Source organism: Salmo salar, chromosome 26, assembly GCF_965601325.2.
Source record: "Salmo salar chromosome 26, fSalSal1, whole genome shotgun sequence".
In the NCBI taxonomy this organism is placed as follows: Eukaryota; Metazoa; Chordata; class Actinopteri; order Salmoniformes; family Salmonidae; genus Salmo; species Salmo salar.
Window position 1 is genome coordinate 36,227,177 of NC_138316.1, and position 17,403 is coordinate 36,244,579.

A 17,403-nucleotide genomic window follows, 5' to 3' on the forward strand; every position below is an offset into this window, starting at 1 on the left:
CTGAATCACCACTTGGTATGGCAACAGCTTGGCATCCAACTGCAAGGTACCACAGAGGGTAGTGCGGACGGCCCAGTACATCACTGGGACCGAGCTCCCTGCCATCCAGGACCTCTATACCAGGCGGTGTCAGAGGAAAGCCCAACATTTTTTCAGACTCCAACCACCCAAGTCATAGACTGTTCTCTCTGCTACTGCGTGTCAAGTGGTACCAATGCACCAAGTCTGGAACCAACAGGACCCTGAACAGCTTCTACCCTCAAACCATAAGACTGATAAATAGTTAGTTAAATAGTAACCAAATAACATTGACCCTTTTTGCACTAACTTTTTTGACGCATCACATACGCTGCTGCTACTGTTTATTATCTGTCACTTTATTCCTAGTTATATGTACCTATCTACCTCAATTACCTCATACCCCTGCACATCAACTCAGTACTGGTACCTCTTGTATATAGCCAAGTTATTACCTCATACCCCTGCACATCAACTCAGTACTGGTACCTCTTGTATATAGCCAAGTTATTACCTCATACCCCTGCACATCAACTCAGTACTGGTACCTCTTGTATATAGACAAGTTTAACATCAACTCAGTACTCTATATATTACCTCATACCCCTGCACATCAACTCAGTACTGGTACCTCTTGTATATAGACAAGTTATAGTTACTCATTATGTATCTATTATTACTTTTATTATTAGGTGTTTTACTTTTCTATTATTTCTCTATTTTCTTTCCCATCAGAAAGCATTTCACTGTTAGTCCACACCTGTTGTTTACGAAGCATGAAAAAATACAATAGGATCTGAATCAATCAATCAGTTGTATATCCCGTATTGACAACAACAGTTGTATATCCCGTATTGACAACAACAGTTGTATATCCCGTATTGACAACAACAGTTGTATATCCCGTATTGACAACAACAGTTGTATATCCCGTATTGACAACAACAGTTGTATATCCCGTATTGACAACAACAGTTGTATATCCCGTATTGACAACAACAGTTGTATATCCCGTATTGACAACAACAGTTGTATATCCCGTATTGACAACAACAGTTGTATATCCCGTATTGACAACAACAGTTGTATATCCCGTATTGACAACAACAGTTGTATATCCCGTATTGACAACAACAGTTGTCTATCCCGTAGTGACAGCACTTTACAGTACAATCACAATGTCAATCTTACCAAGAAATAGTTTTCTTCATACAAGATAAAAAGTGCTTGATAAGATGGATAATATTCTTGTGTTGTGTGTTTGGTAGGTGGAGCAGGTGAGTCAGCTGTCAGCATTGGTTGAAGCAGCGTTAGACTACCACCGTCAGTCCTTGGAGATCCTAGAAGACCTCAACACCCAACTACAAAACAGGCAACTAACTAACTACAGCTATCACACTCCACAGTCCCTAAACAGCCTGCCTCCTCGTCTAGCCTCAACTACAGCTACACACTCCACAGCCCTCAGCGCCCCCGTCAGCACTCCACAGCCCCTCCCGCCCTAAACAGCCTGCCTCCTCGTCTCCTTCCCTTATTCTGCACTGATGTGAAAGACCTGGACACGTGAAAGCAACTCCCTAGTGAGCATCCACCATTTTGCTTTCACCTTTTCAGTTTTCAATTCAGTAATTCTGATTCAAGTTGAAATTCACTGCCTGAATAAAAAAATAATCCTCAATTCACATTCTAATTGCACTAAATTGAAAACCAACCAATTGAAGGAAACAGGACAAGGTGAGGAGGAAACCACTTTAGACTCTGCAGCCAGTGAGAAGCATTATGATGTTATCCACTGTGGCCCATGTTGTTGGGTCACAGTGGATAACATCATAATGCCTCTCACAGGATATCCTCAGCCAGTAATGTACACATGTTGTTGGGCCACAGTGGATAACATCATAATGCCTCTCACAGGATATCCTCAGCCAGTAATGTACACATGTTGTTGGGTCACAGTGGATAACATCATAATGCCTCTCACAGGATATCCTCAGCCAGTAATGTACACATGTTGTTGGGCCACAGTGGATAACATCATAATGCCTCTCACAGGATATCCTCAGCCAGTAATGTACACATGTTGTTGGGGCCACAGTGGATAACATCATAATGCCTCTCACAGGATATCCTCAGCCAGTAATGTACACATGTTGTTGGGTCACAGTGGATAACATCATAATGCCTCTCACAGGATATCCTCAGCCAGTAATGTACACATGTTGTTGGGCCACAGTGGATAACATCATAATGCCTCTCACAGGATATCCTCAGCCAGTAATGTACACATGTTGTTGGGCCACAGTGGATAACATCATAATGCCTCTCACAGGATATCCTCAGCCAGTAATGTACACATGTTGTTGGGCCACAGTGGATAACATCATAATGCCTCTCACAGGATATCCTCAGCCAGCAGTCGACCGAAGAGAGAATTTAAACCAAAATCCATCATGAGCAGCATTGAGACCATAGACAACACTCAGCACAATGGATCATATAGCTCCTCACTCAAGTCCTCAGGTACTGTACTCTGTGTGTGTGTGTGTGTGTGTGTGTGTGTGTGTGTGTGTGTGTGTGTGTGTGTGTGTGTGTGTGTGTGTGTGTGTGTGTGTGTGTGTGTGTGTGTGTGTGTGTGTGTGTGTGTGTGTGTGTGTGTGTGTGTGTGTGTGTGTGTCAACTCTGCTCATATTTGTTTTGATCAACCCCATCAGTTTGTCCAAGTTATCCTTTCACCCACTGTTATTTTTCCCAAGTCATAAGTCATGTTATATGTTTCTGTGGTTCTTTGCAGACATCCAGATCAACCACACAGTTAATGGAAATGGGAAAAGTAGGTATACTTGGACTGATCACATCAAACAGGTGTCGCACCCATACATAGTCTTAAGAATGACTTATTCTGACTCTCTAGAGATAATCTGAGGCAAATCAAAACTCCTGTGAAGTCATGATCATTTTTAGCCAAATAATTACTTGCAAGTTCTCTGGCTCCATCAGTGTGACTTTAAAAAAGCTGTTTGCTGCCCTCTTGTGGTTAGAGGGTGTAACAACCTTCATGAAAATTGTTCTGGGTTAAACCATTAGTGGGAAAAATGCAAAACGGACCCAGGATCAGCGTCTAAGGTCAACTTCCCCCTATACCGTTAAGAGCCTTTACAAATAGCACACTGAAAAGATCACATCTGTAATAGGTTTAAAAGATTAAGATAAAAGCTGTTATCCTCAGATTAAAGTTTGTCAGTCAGTTTTGTGATATCCAATTGGTAGTTACAGTTGTGTCCCATTGCTGAAACTCCTGTACGGACTCGGGAGACCCCGCCAAGCCTCACTGCTTCTTGACACACTGCTCGCTTAACCCGGATGCCAGCCGCACCAACGTGTCCGAGGAAACACTGTACAGCTGGCGACCGAAGTCAGCGTGCATGCGCCTGGCCCGCCACAAGGAGTCGCTAGAGCGCGATGGGACAATGACATCCCGTCCGGCCAAACCCTCCCCTAACCCGGACAACAATGGGCCAATTGTGCGCCGCCTCATGGGTCTCCCGGTCGCGGCCGGCTGCAACACAGCCTGGGATCAAACCCGGGTCTGTAGTGACGCCTCCAGCACTGCGATGCAGTGTGCCACTCGGGAGGCGTCAGTCAATTTATTATTCATTCATCAGATATTGGTTGCTGTTTCAACCATGGCAGGAGTCATCATGTCATGAGTAGGGTAGGGTCGCAAAATTCACGTAAATTTCAAACAAAAAATCGTGTTGGAAGATTCCTGGAATCAGGATTGAAAAAGCAGTACATCCCGGGGTCCTCCTTTGAGGATATCTGGAAAACCTGGGAATTTTAGGAAAGTTACAGGCATTGTGTTTGTTGGTGCTTTTCTCATCTTCCATCTCCATATTTCTCCATCCATCTCTCACCCAGCTGATCCCTTCACCATCGTTCCTCTGTCCTGGCCAGAGAGTCCCACGTTCAACGGCCACCGTGAGTAAACACACACACACACACACACACACACACACACACACACACACACACACACACACACACACACACACACACACACACACACACACACACACACACACACACACTCATACCTTGCTCCAACAACAACCCAGTCTACTGTAACTGTCCTCTACTCCTCCATACTGTCACTATCACACCACTGTCTGTTTGTCTTAATGTGTTGGATTTGTTTTGCTGCACCAACCCACATCAGATCCTTATCAGAGGAAGATACACTCCTGGGAACAGAAGACGATACATGCTGGTGTTTGACAGTTCTCTATTATTCTCCCTCTTCTCCTACCCCCATCCCCCTCTCCTTCCCTCTCCCCCTTCACCTCTTCTCCTCCCTCCCTCACCCCCCACCCCTTCTTCTCCCTCCCTCCAGAATCGGAGGTGCTGGACCAGCCGTGTGCCAGGTCCCTGTATGACTTTGAGCCAGAGAACGATGGCGAGCTGGGCTTTAAGGAGGGTGACATCATCATCCTCACCAACCAGATAGATGACAACTGGTACGAAGGCATGATAAACGGAGACTCTGGCTTCTTCCCAATCAACTATGTGGAGGTTATCGTACCCCTGCCCCAGTAAGACAGGAACAGACAGGACACCACCCAATCAGGGACCAATCTCCAGAGCCCAACCTCCTCACAGCCGCCCCAGTCCCTACACCCTATGCACCTGTGGAGATCTGAGAGGGTTTTGTTATTTTGATCTGAGAGCTATTTCCATATAGATTGCACCGGTCGAATCCGCTCAGATCTCCACAGGTGCGTAGGGCGCAGGGTCTTGGGGTCGATTTGGGATTATACACAGTGTCCATTTCATCAGACTTCAATCCCCAGCCTCAAGCCTCCAGTCATCAACCCCCAGCCTCCAGTCCCTACCCTTCACCCTCAGCCTTAGAAACACAGTACTGAATCCCAAATCGACCCTATACCCTAGACACTTTTGTAGATCTGAAAAGATTGGACAGGTATAAGGAAGGAAGTGGACATTCTAAGCAGTCTATCAGAAGGCAGAGTGAAGCAAATGTACTGCTTTAATCTTTGTCTTTTACAATATTTATTTTCTACATTGTTCTTTTCATTGTTTGTGAAAGTGAAAATCAGGGTTCCTCCCCCAAACAGTGTTCCAATTGGAGCAGCTACAGGTGACACCATCAGACAAGACGACTAAAATAATCACCTGAAAATCGCTGTGTAACAGAAACCACTGATGGTTTGAAATATTTTCTGGTTGTAAACTGAAGAAAGTCTTTCCAGGTTATCAAAGATGATGCTTTTCTCATGATCTGCCACCATGAGAAAACAAAGTGGAGTCTCCTGGAAAAATCCACATTGCTACTGTGCATCTCCGTTTGGTTAGGGTTTTCCTGTGTAACTCTTCAAGTGTTGATGTTGAGTTAGGAGTGGTCTTTTTGTTCCTTTTCTCTGCTGTTATCTGTAGGGCCAGGAGTTATGCCTGACCATGTTACCTGACCAAGACAAACTCTAGTCCCTAGTTCTAGGTTATTATAGGCTTTAACATGTGTCCAGAGTTGTTCCTGTTGTCTGTCTCTCTGTACCTCCGTCTGCCTGCCTGCCTGTCTGCCTGTTGTGCTCTTAAGTGTTATCCCAAACACATATTTTTAAACTGTAAGGAACTGATTTTACAACTCTGAATGTCCCTCTCTCTCTCTGTGTTTACATGGTCTGGTCTTACTGTGACGTAAAGACTCCTCTAAGGACTGTACCACTGTTCTGTGTCAGACGGGGGTGAATGCCTTGACCCACTTGGACCGTTTAAGTGCTTTTTAAAATGTTAAAAAGCTTTAGACCCGAACGCGCACCTCCGGACATGCACATACTGTATGTTTTCTAGTTTCTCCTCAAGCACTGCACTTTCTATGTCCTTCACCATGAGAGGAAATATCTATATCACATCAGTACTGTCTGTTAAGTTATCACCATGGTGAATATATAGGTTGATATGGACCACGATATGTACTGTATGTGATGAAACAGTTTGTCTGCCATGTAACGTCAGACCACCATTGTAGATTGAATGAAGTCTCAAAATTATACACATTAAAGGCATACTCTGTCACTTTTCTTTCCCCTGTGGTAGCGCCACAAAGTACTTACACACTCGAAACCAAACACACAAACAAAAACTAACATTGTTTGATTCACATCAATCAGGCTCTTCTTTGTCTTTCTACTTTGCACTTGCGAAGACTCTCAAGCCTCCAAAACAAACAAGTGTTATCTAAGGCCTCACAGGTGACCAGAAATAGAAGCAATGAAGTGTGCCTTTAATGAGATATGCCTGTCTAGTATCATGTCTGAAGTCTGATAACCCTGGGCTTATTTAGGAAGTGCAGCATTGCTCTGACCTGACCTTCTAATTGACACGTCTCTTTAGCCCGATAGTTGCTTTTTAACTGCCAATAGCCTCTCTCTCTGCTGAGAATGGAATTTATCAGAGCCCTATAATAAGTATTATGTACTGTGTATATATAGCTCTGGATTTTATATGTTCACCATTCAACAGAATGGATAACTCCATATTGATTGAACAACAATGCCATAACTGAATCATCATCATGTATGGTCATTTGTTTTCCTTTTTCATTTAGAAAAACAGTATTTAAAAAGCCACTGTAGTGTGTGGACATTCCCTTTACCCAAAAGTCTGGATTGGATATTTCTACCAAAATACACTTAAACATTCTTAAGCATCTTCTTTCTATAAGTATAACCATGTTCTGGACCAACTACACTAACTAAACAACAGGGGAAATATAGGACTATGTCCAAAGGTGTCTAAAGGTAATACACACTGTTTTCATAATGCTAGTGAATATGGAAAACCCCTGTTTGCATGATTTAAAAAGAAAGACTGTAGCCATGGATTTGATTGTGAGAGAGAAAACAGATTTTGTAGGAGGCAGCATAAGAAATGGAAAAACCTTCAATGTGGAGGGAGATTGTTCTGAAGCCCAACCCTTCTGTTCTGTAATAGCCTGCTGCTTTCGTAAGGTGTCTGTCTGATGGTTGACAGTGTGTGTGTCCGTCCCATTTGGGACAAAGCCACTGTGTGATGACTGAGATGACACTTCCCCAACACTACAGCTGGACTATATGTCCATGTCCACTGTTAACGCTCTCTTTGCTCTACTTAACCAGCTCTGAAACCACTCTGTTCAGTGTCACTTCACTCCAAAGTTAGTCAATGGAAACTGGCTGTACATACTTCATGACCTCCTTTTTGTATTTTATTTCTGTAACATAATCTATATAAAATGTGTTTTATTGATGTTGTAAATGAATATAATAATACGTACTGTATATTGCGTAAATAAATGAAAAGCAAATACTGAGCCATCTTTGATGTTGTTTTAAAATTGTTTAAAAACTTTTAACACATTTACCTTTTTAGTATTTATTTGTTCCTACCATACACAGCACAGCTCCAGTATGCAGGTGTACACTCACCTTAGCAGGTTGGGCTCAGTTCCATTCGAACGACCAACCCAGTGAATGAAAAACTTTTAAAAAATCCTCATAAGTATTGAAAGTGATGGACAATGAATTCCTTTCCTGAATAGACTTGAGTGGAAATGGAATTGACTTTAGCCCTTCCATAGCTTTCAATTGAAATATACAAATGATATAAATAGCCCTCATAATTGAGGGCTCAGAGCCCTGCTACGAAGTAACATTTTCCACATATAGGACAATTGACACGCATAGAACTGACCTTGGTACATTACAACATTGGTGGAAAATGTACATTTTCATCCTTTTAGTGGATTTCAGGTTTTAAGACTCACCAAGTATATAATGTCTATAGACCAGTGATTCCCAAATGGCAGGTGAGGGCTAAAATCTTTTGGGTTGTGGCTGGAACGACTTGTTCTATTCTAGCTTTAGTCCAAAATTTGGAGTCAGTCAAAATGTGTCACTATTCCTAAAGGTTTTTGTGCGTCATAAATGCTTGAGAACCACAGTTGTAAACAGCACAGTGCTGAGGGAAGCTTGGTAAAATGTTCACTCAAATCCACACCTCAGACACTCAGGTACTCTGTTTGTTGTATTTTCTCTATCTTCTTGGGAAACAACATTACCAGTGATGAGTACCACAGTACATCTGTATGGACTTGCAAATACAGCGTTCTGTAACATAAGTTCTTCCCTAGTAGCTGTCATGGAATAATGCCAAAGCACTATACAGCGTTTCAGTTCTTTCATTCATATCCAGACCTCCGTACTGCGCAGCTTGGATTTCCAGCCCTCCCTCTTGCTCTTCAGAAGCTGTGTCTCTCCTCTCTGGAGCTCCTGGTTGTTGGGAAGCTGCAGCCCTGTCTCTATACCAGCATCAGGCTCCTTATTAAATGGGGAACAGTTCCCAGCACAGGTCCAGTCAGGCCGGTGGTCGACTACCAGATCCAACGTCGTACTGGTGACATCCCTAAGGCCGAGAGACGACATCAGTGAGGGGCTGTCAGGAGCGAAAGTCTCAAAGGTTTCCTGCCCCACTTTCTCTACCCCATAATTCCCCCATGATCCTCCCTCCCTGAGCCTCACTGAGTGTCTGATCTTCTTCCATCCTAGATGATTAAGCTCCAGAAGGTTGAGGAGGATGCAGAAGAGCCCCACACAGAACATGAAGAGGAGGAAGATGGTTTTCTCTGTGGGCCTTGACACGTAGCAGTCCACGGGCTGCGTGCAGGGTGGGGCCTTGCACAAAAAGTGGACGGGCACCCGGAAGCCAAAGAGAAACCACTGGGCCATGACAAAGCCCACCTCCAGCAGCGCCCGAAAACACACATGGAACACGTAGTACTTGGAGAGGACGCCTCCGGTTCCTCCTCCACCTCCAGGACCTCCCGGTGCATCGTAGTGGCTATTCCTGTAGACGCGAGCCCTGGCCTGGGTTAGAGACATGGCGGTGGTGGCTGTGGTGGCTGTAGTGGTGGCAGCTCCCTTTAGGAGGCTCTGACTCTGGGCAGTGATTCCCTCCAAGACATTGGCCAAGCTGTGACCTAAGTGCCGGTGTGAACGGATGGAGCAGCTATCCGAGTCGCAGCTCCGGTTGAATGGCTCTCGACCTCCATCCTTTCCCCCGTCTCGAGGCAAGTCCCTTGGGTTAACCCCCTGGCCCTGCCCGCGGTGTCCCTGCGGCAGCTTCGACAGATTATGCCACGTATATATGATAAAACAGAGAGACGGAGTCGAGACGCTGATAATGTGGAAGACCCAGAAGCGCGGCTGTGAGATGGGCGCGAAGGCATCATAGCAGACTGTGGCGCAGCCCGGCTGCAGGGTGTTGCACACAAACATCTCCTGCTCGTCGGCGTACACATCCTCAGTCGCCACGGCAATGATGAGGAGGCGAAAGATCACCATGATGGTGAGCCAGAGGCGTCCAATCATGGTGGAGTGCTGGTGGACGGCATCCAGGAGACGTTTGAGGAGCGTCCACTCCGTCATAATGGTGGCCGATGAACGTCTTCCTCTCAGACAGACAAGAGGATTCTAATACAGTGGAACACAGCGGTCTAGGAACACAGCGGTCTAGGAACACAGCGGTCTAGGAACACAGCGGTCTAGAAGCACAGCGGTCTAGGAACACAGCAGTCTAGGAACACAGCAGTCTAGGAACACAGCGGTCTAGGAACACAGCGGTCTAGGAACACAGCGGTCTAGGAACACAGCGGTCTAGGAACACAGCGGTCTAGGAACACAGCGGTCTAGGAACACAGCAGTCCAGGAACACAGCGGTCTCATCCACACCTCCATGCTCTTCCTTGGTTTTAGATCAGATATGGCACTGGATCCACTCTTCTTCTGGATGCACTGATATACAGCACTCTGACCGCTGGTGTCCTGCTGCCTCGGGAAGAAGGACGAGCTGCCTGGTGTAGCCTACAGCGGCATGTAAAGCGCTTTGTGCACTGGAAAGGCGTTATGTAAATCCAATCAATTATAGTGTAGGCAGATCCAGTTCTCCTCTCCGCCAGTCCTGGATGTACAGGAAACAGGTGCTGTAGATCCACTGTAGCCCTGGATAGCTTGCCTGGAACACACAGTGGTCAAAGAAGGGCAACACCTCCCTTCATCCACCCTCCTTTGTTGTAGATGTAATAAAGCCCTGGATGGTTTTTTCCCCTGTCTGTCCTGAAATACACCGCTCTGACTTGCAGCTCCAACACTCCTCTGGGTCCACTCCAACCCTGGCTCTCTTAGGAGGAAATACCTGAGGACCGTCACTCTGAGCTGGGGCTAATGGTACAGCTTCAGCCCTGGACCCATTCTAACCTTGATTGTACTAGCATACAGACTTTATCCCCCTGCCCTAAAATATACAGCAATACACTGATCTCCTCTAGCACTAACTGCCCTGCAGTAGAGCCCTCCACTCACACCAGCCGTCCTGTAGTACAAGACTCTTAGGATATCCACTGGTTGTAGATGCACTGGAGTCCTGGCTCCTCTGTAAATAGACAGGCAGGCACTCTCCTTTCTCCTGTCTCTGAACCAGAGAAGTGGAGTCATCTCGGCAAGTGAGCCATCTCATCCCAGCACTTCTTCAAAGATAAGGAATGATTCTGAACACACACACATACACACATACACCAATGAATGGACACACACACACAAAAACAGTCTCACACACACACATTCATAGACGGACACAAAGACACACATGCACTTGCACACACATACACACACAATCACACACACACACACTCTATCCAGCTGGACAAACGGCCACTTGACCCCACTCCCATGGTATGCCCTCTCCCTCTCTCTCGACTTCAGGGTTCCGTTTTAAACCCCCTTCTAAGAGACTCTCCCTACTTTAAAGAGCTGACTGATAATGCTGGCTGATGTACATTCTTTATAGATTACTCTGCGGCCAGAAGATATGGCAATGAGCAATGAGCTTGTCCATGAACGAACATCAATTTATAAATGTTACCCTGATACAGAATCCAAACAGAGGTATCTTTTGTTATCAAAGATTGAAAAGTTTAAAAGCATTTTTACACTTTTGACTTGAAGAAAGTGCTAACTCGATTTCTTAGAACCTTGAGTACTGTTGGTTTTTTAGTTGAATATGCAAATTGTTTATTATATTTGTGTATTCATGTTTGTGATATCAACTTTATTTAACCTGTTGTGGTATAGGGGGCAGTATTTTCACGGCCGGATAAAAAACGTACCCGATTTAATCTGGTTACTACTCTGAAACTGTTTGAATGGTGTCTGTGAGTATAACAGAAGTCATATGGCAGGCCAAAACATGAGAAGATTCCATACAGGAAGTGCCCTGTCTGACAATTTGTTGTCCTTCTGTTGCATCTCTATCGAAAATACAGCATCTGTGCTGCAACGTGACATTTTCTAAGGCTTCTATTGGCTCTCTAAAGCCGCCAGAAAGTGGAATGGGGTGTCTGCTGTCTCTAGGCAAAGTACAACAGCTCTGTTTGTAAGTGGTCAGCCTGGGGACAGTGAGACTGAGATGCGCGTACACGAGACTTCTCAATTTTTTTTCTTTCAGCCTTTGAATGAATACAACGTTGCCCGGTTAGAATATTATCGCTATTTTACAAGAAAAGTAGCATAAAAATTGATTTTAAACAGCGTTTGACATGCTTCTAAGTGCGGTAATGGAATATTTTGAAAATTTTTGTCACGACATGCGTCCGCGCATCACCCTTCGGATAGGGACCTGAACGCACAAACAAAACGGAGGATATTTGAACATAACTATGGATTATTTTGAACCAAAACAACATTTGTGGTTGAAGTAGAAGTCCTGGGAGTGCATTCTGACGAAGAACAGCAAAGGTAATCCTTATGGATGTCTTCATGACACCATGTAATTCCAAGAGAATAAAGTGAGTGCTGTATCTCAATAGGAGTGTGGTGGTCCGATTTCAAAAAGGCTTTACAACGAAAGCAAAACATTAGATTATGTCAGCAGAGTACCCAGCCAGAAATAATCAGACACCCATTTTTCAAGCTAGCATATAATGTCACATAAACCCAAACCACAGCTAAATGCAGCACTAACCTTTGATGATCTTCATCAGATGACACTCCTAGGACATTATGTTATACAATACATGCATGTTTTGTTCAATCAAGTTCATATTTATATCAAAAAACAACTTTTTACATTAGCATGTGACGTTCAGAACTAGCATACCCCCCGCAAACTTCCGGGGAATTTACTAACAATTTACTAAATTACTCACGATAAACGTTCACAAAAAGCATAACAATTATTTTAAGAATTATAGATACAGAACTCCTCTATGCACTCGATATGTCCGATTTTAAAATAGCTTTTTGGTGAAAGCACATTTTGCAATATTCTAAGTACATAGCCCAGCCATCATGGGCTAGCTATTTAGACACCCAGCAAGTTTAGCCTTCACCAAAATCAGATTTACTATAACAAAAATGTTATTACCTTTGCTGTTCTTCGTCAGAATGCACTCCCAGGACTTCTACTTCAATAACAAATGTTGGTTTGGTCCCAAATAATCCATCGTTATATCCAAACAGCGGCGTTTTGTTCGTGCATTCTAGACACTATCCGAAATGGTAAATCAGGGTTACGAGCATGGCGCATTTCGTGACCAAAAAAATCGAAATATTCCATTACCGTACTTCGAAGCATGTCAACCGCTGTTTAAAATCAATTTTTATGCAATTTATCTCGTAAAAAAGAAATAATATTCCGACCGGGAATCTGCGTTTCGGTAAATAGAGGGGAAAAAAAGAAAGACGGGGGCGACCAGTGCACGCGCCTAAGCCCACTGTCCCCTGATCGGCCACTTGACAAAGGCGATAATGTGTTTCAGCCTTGGGCTGGAAAGACGACATTCAGCTTTTTCCCGGGCTCTGAGAGCCTATGGGAGCCGTGGGAAGTGTCACGTTACCGCAGAGATCCTTTGTTTTGGAAAGAGATGTCAAAGAAAGCCAATAAATGGTCAGACAGGCCACTTCCTGTAAAGGAATCTCTCAGGTTTTTGCCTGCCATATGAGTTCTGTTATACTCACAGAAACCATTCAAACAGTTTTAGAAACTTTAGGGTGTTTTCTATCCATATCTAATAAGTATATGCATATTCTAGTTACTGGGTAGGAGTAGTAACCAGATTAAATCGGGTACGTTTTTTATCCGGCGGTGTAAATACTGCCCCCTAGCCCTAAGAGGTTAAACACCCCTTCTTCCCCTCTCTTCGGAGTAGTTCAATAAGCTCCATTTCCAAATGTTGGAGTATTTATTTTTACAATCTCGGTGATTATGGCCTACTTTATTGCAGTGGTTACACGGTGCTTCACAATTTCTAGCAAAATGTCCTAGCTTCCTACAATTGAGACATTTATATTCCTTTTTCTCTCCTGTCCTGCTATTCCGTTCTCTTCTGTCACCTCTACCCCTCCCTGCAATCTCTCCTAGAGTGGCCATCAAATAATCCGCTCTCTTCCGTTCCTTCTTTTCTTTGTCACTTTTCCCATGCTGCTCATAGTGAACTGCATATCTCTTAACTTCTCTCAGCTCTGCTAGCCCCCACCCTACGAGGTTCTGTTTGATCGCACGACTTATCTCTGGACACATTCCACTGAGGAAAGCAATTTTTAATTGCTGATAATACGGTGCATCAAATCCATCCATTACCGGGGGGTCTATTAACCCACTATTTGCGTTGAACATGTCCTTTAATCTCTCTAGGTATTGGCTTATAGTCTCACTGTCTTCTTGTTTACACTCGTGGACCTTAGAGAAATCTGCATGTTGGTGATAATGGTCCCTCAGATTATTACACAGCTGTGTGATTTTCTTGACATACTGTCCATCTATCGCCCAGGGCACTACTATCAAATCACCATGTCCTGGTACCCAATTTCCCCGAACTGCTGCCCAATCTTTTCCCACCAGCTGTCTAACTGCTCTTTCTACTTCACCCGTGTTAAGTTTAAAGCTGGCTGCCAGAGCATCCAAATCTCTCTTGAACCCATCCATTCCTGTCTTGGGATGTCCTACCCCTTCTACTGCCCTGGCTACATCCCTCTGAGTCCATGTTCTATATACCTCCAGTGTCGGCCCCTGTCCGTCATCCCCAGCTCGGGGGTTAGGTAAGGCTATCAGAGGGTACTGACTGTCTGTCCTCTCCTTCTCCTCTATCCCTTCCGAATCATCCCCACTTTCCTCGTCTATCCCTATTCGGACTTTGGTTATGGGAAATTAGTCTTCTGAGGGCTCTGGGTCGTGCAGCACCGAGAACACGCTCTCTTCCCCTAGTTCCCATCTTTCTCCCTTCCTCTGTGTCTATCCACTTTCTCAATAAAGTTGCTAAATCCTGTCCTCCTTTCTGTGTCTCTTCCTCTCTACCTCCCTCGGCTCCCTGAGGACCAACATATGGGGGAGGGGGTAACGGTACGGGCGGCACCTGATGTGGTTGTCTCCGTCTCACTACCACCACCTCGTTATCTGGGTTTTCCCGCCACCCCTGGTCTGCCAGGGAGGGGTACAATTTCAGCTTAGGTGGTGTCTCTGTGGGAGCCGTGGGAGTCCTCTCTGTCTGCACCTGGCTACCTAATTCTTCATTCTTAGTAGCTCCCTTTCTCTTGGCCCCCTCCGCTCTTTTTCTAGCTTCTGCCAGCCAAACACAAGCGGTATCGAGGCCTTCTGTACGCTGCTTCTCTGTCTTATGCCCACAGACCCTATTTATTTGTTTAACCATTGATTCCAATCTTTCAACATTTAAACATTTAAACATCCATCAAAATCGTACTTCTTCCTCCATTTCGGCCCAAAATATATGTTTCTTATATCTTTTCCCAGCATAGAACGCTCATCTCCCGTTAACCTCCCTGGGCACGGTGGGACGTTTCCTAGTCAACAGCCAGTGGAATCGCGTGGCGCGAAATACAAATACCTCAAATGCTATAACTTCAATTTCTCAAACATATGACTATTTTACACCATTTTAAAGACAAGACTCTCGTTAATCTAACCACATTGTCCGATTTCAAAAAGGCTTTACAGCGAAAGCAAAACATTAGATTATGTCAGGAGAGTACCCTGCCAAAAATAATCACACAGCCATTTTCAAAGCAAGCATATGTCACAAAAACCAAAACCACAGCTAAATGCAGCACTAACCTTTGATGATCTTCATCAGATGACACTCCTAGGACATTATGTTATACAATACATGCATGTTTTGTTCAATCAAGTTCATATTTATATCAAAAAACAGCTTTTTACATTAGCGTGTGATGTTCAGAACTAGCATACCCACCAAAAACATCCGGTGAATTTACTAAATTACTCATGATTAACGTTCACAAAATACATAACAATTATTTTAAGAATTATAGATACAGAACTCCTTTATGCAATCGCGGTGTCAGATTTTAAAATAGCTTTTCGGCGAAAGCACATTTTGCAATATTCTGAGTACATAGACCTGCTATCACAGCTAGCTAATTTGACACCCACCAAGTTTGGCCCTCCCCAAACTCAGATTTACTATAAGAAAAATTGGATTACCTTTGCTGTTCTTCGTCAGAATGCACTCCCAGGACTTCTACTTCAACAACAAATGTTGTTTTGGTTCCAAATAATCCATAGTTATATTCAAATAGCTGCGTTTTGTTATTGCGTTCAAGACACTATCTGAAGGGTGACGCGCCGGCGCGTATCGTGACAAAGAATTTCAAAATATTCCATTACCGTACTTCGAAGCATGTCAAACGCTGTTTAAAATCAATTTTGATGCGATTTTTCTCGTAAAATAGCGATAACATTCCAACCGGGAGACCTTGTTTTCGTTCAAACACTGAAAATAGAAAATGGAGTCTTCACATGCACACGCGCACCAGTGTCATTGTTCTCAGAACGACCACTTTCCAAAAGCCCTACTGTTTTTCGCCCAGGGACTGCAGAGTTATCATTCCCCGTTCTGGCGCCTTCTGAGATCCTATGGGAGCCTTAGAAAATGTCACGTTATAGCCGAGATCCTCTATTTTCGATAAAGAGGCTACAGAAGGCCAAGAAATGGTCAGAGAGGGCACTTCCTGTATGGAATCTTCTCAGGTTTTGGCCTGCCATATGAGTTCTGTTATACTCACAGACACCATTCAAACAGTTTTAGAAACTTTAGGGTGTTTTCTATCCAAATCAAATAATTATATGCATATTCTAGTTTCTGGGCAGGAGTAATAACCAGATTAAATCGGGTACGTTTTTTATCCGGCCGTGAAAATACTGCCCCCTATTCTAAACAGGTTAACAGCCTATTTTTCTGTCGTTCCTTGCAATTATTGACTCATTAATATCACGTATCTCACTCCACTATATTAGGTTTCCCTCCTTCAATGGATAATCAGACCTAGAGTTGCACCTCTGGAAGATCTGACCATCCCCTCCTAGGTGTATTTAGACAGGCGACCTATATTAATGTAATCATGTCTCTGACCTCCCTCATAATTATATTACTATATTTCGCCTTCCAATTTACGTTTCGTGCCAATGTCTTTCAACCAATTTTACGTTTAAGGTCTCAACATTTAGCTAGTTTACATTGGTAGTGGCCACAGATACCGTGGAGTCATTTCGGACCCCTCCTCCTCCTGTTTGGATTTATACCCGATTCCTATCTTCCATTTGCACAGAATACTTCGTTGTCTTTAAAACATTTTTCTCCATAAAAAATCCTAAAGAAATGTCACCAGATATAAACCCCCTCGGATATACCAGCGTCTAACACCCAGAGTACATTAAAATCCTTTATAAACACTCCCGCCTTTCACTCTCACATCAGTCAATTCAACATTTAATGCAATCATACAGGTGCTATCCCCCAAATCCGTGAATAAAGAGCACTGACCTTATTTTTTTGCAGCTGAGGTTTCAATGTTGGTAGGATTTCGTCACCGCTTCTGTCGTATACCAATTCGCCACCGGCCTGTAAAGAACCCTCAGCAAGGGGCCAGGTCTTTAATCTATGGATATTTCATCCGCCCGTGCACGGTTTCGGTGTCTCCATGGAACGACAGGAGCGGGTATTGAATTCCGGCTGTCGAAGGACCAAGCTGTTATATGAATTATTTTATCCCCATGATAATAATTTACAATCAATAAGCCTTGACTAATTCCCAAGGTTTGTGAGACAATGGGTTAATAATTAGGCAAGGACTCAGCATTCTGCAAAAGGTTCGTTCTCTGAATAAACCGTACGTTCTGCCCAATATTAACAAAGAAGTTCATTTTATCCTCTCTCTCTGCTTACGCACACACCTCCACACCAAAAGTAGATAACCTACGCACACACATACACACAAACAGTAGGTGAACAGTATCACTCCCTGG

General features: G+C 44.0%; 2 protein-coding genes across 2 annotated transcripts in view; one reads left to right on the forward strand and one right to left on the reverse strand.

The window, feature by feature from the left end:
- Positions 1 to 7,384, forward strand: part of LOC106583399 (endophilin-A3) — a 39,301-nt gene extending 31,917 nt beyond the window's left edge. The window contains exons 7-11 of the mRNA XM_082969677.1: positions 1,287 to 1,390; positions 2,417 to 2,538; positions 2,810 to 2,848; positions 3,937 to 3,996; positions 4,409 to 7,384. Coding sequence (XP_082825803.1) covers positions 1,287 to 1,390; positions 2,417 to 2,538; positions 2,810 to 2,848; positions 3,937 to 3,996; positions 4,409 to 4,611 — 528 coding nt within the window. The 3' untranslated portion in view covers positions 4,612 to 7,384. The remainder of the gene's footprint in view (positions 1 to 1,286; positions 1,391 to 2,416; positions 2,539 to 2,809; positions 2,849 to 3,936; positions 3,997 to 4,408) is intronic.
- A 184-nt stretch (positions 7,385 to 7,568) lies between these two features.
- Positions 7,569 to 10,622, reverse strand: LOC106592253 (gap junction delta-2 protein-like). The gene is made up of 2 exons (XM_082969676.1): positions 9,008 to 10,622; positions 7,569 to 8,971 (listed from the first exon to the last, which is right to left on the reverse strand). Exons 1-2 carry the CDS (start codon positions 9,495 to 9,497, stop codon positions 8,256 to 8,258), a joined length of 1,206 nt encoding a protein of 401 aa, XP_082825802.1. The 5' UTR covers positions 9,498 to 10,622; the 3' UTR covers positions 7,569 to 8,255.
- Between the last annotated feature and the right edge of the window lie 6,781 nt (positions 10,623 to 17,403).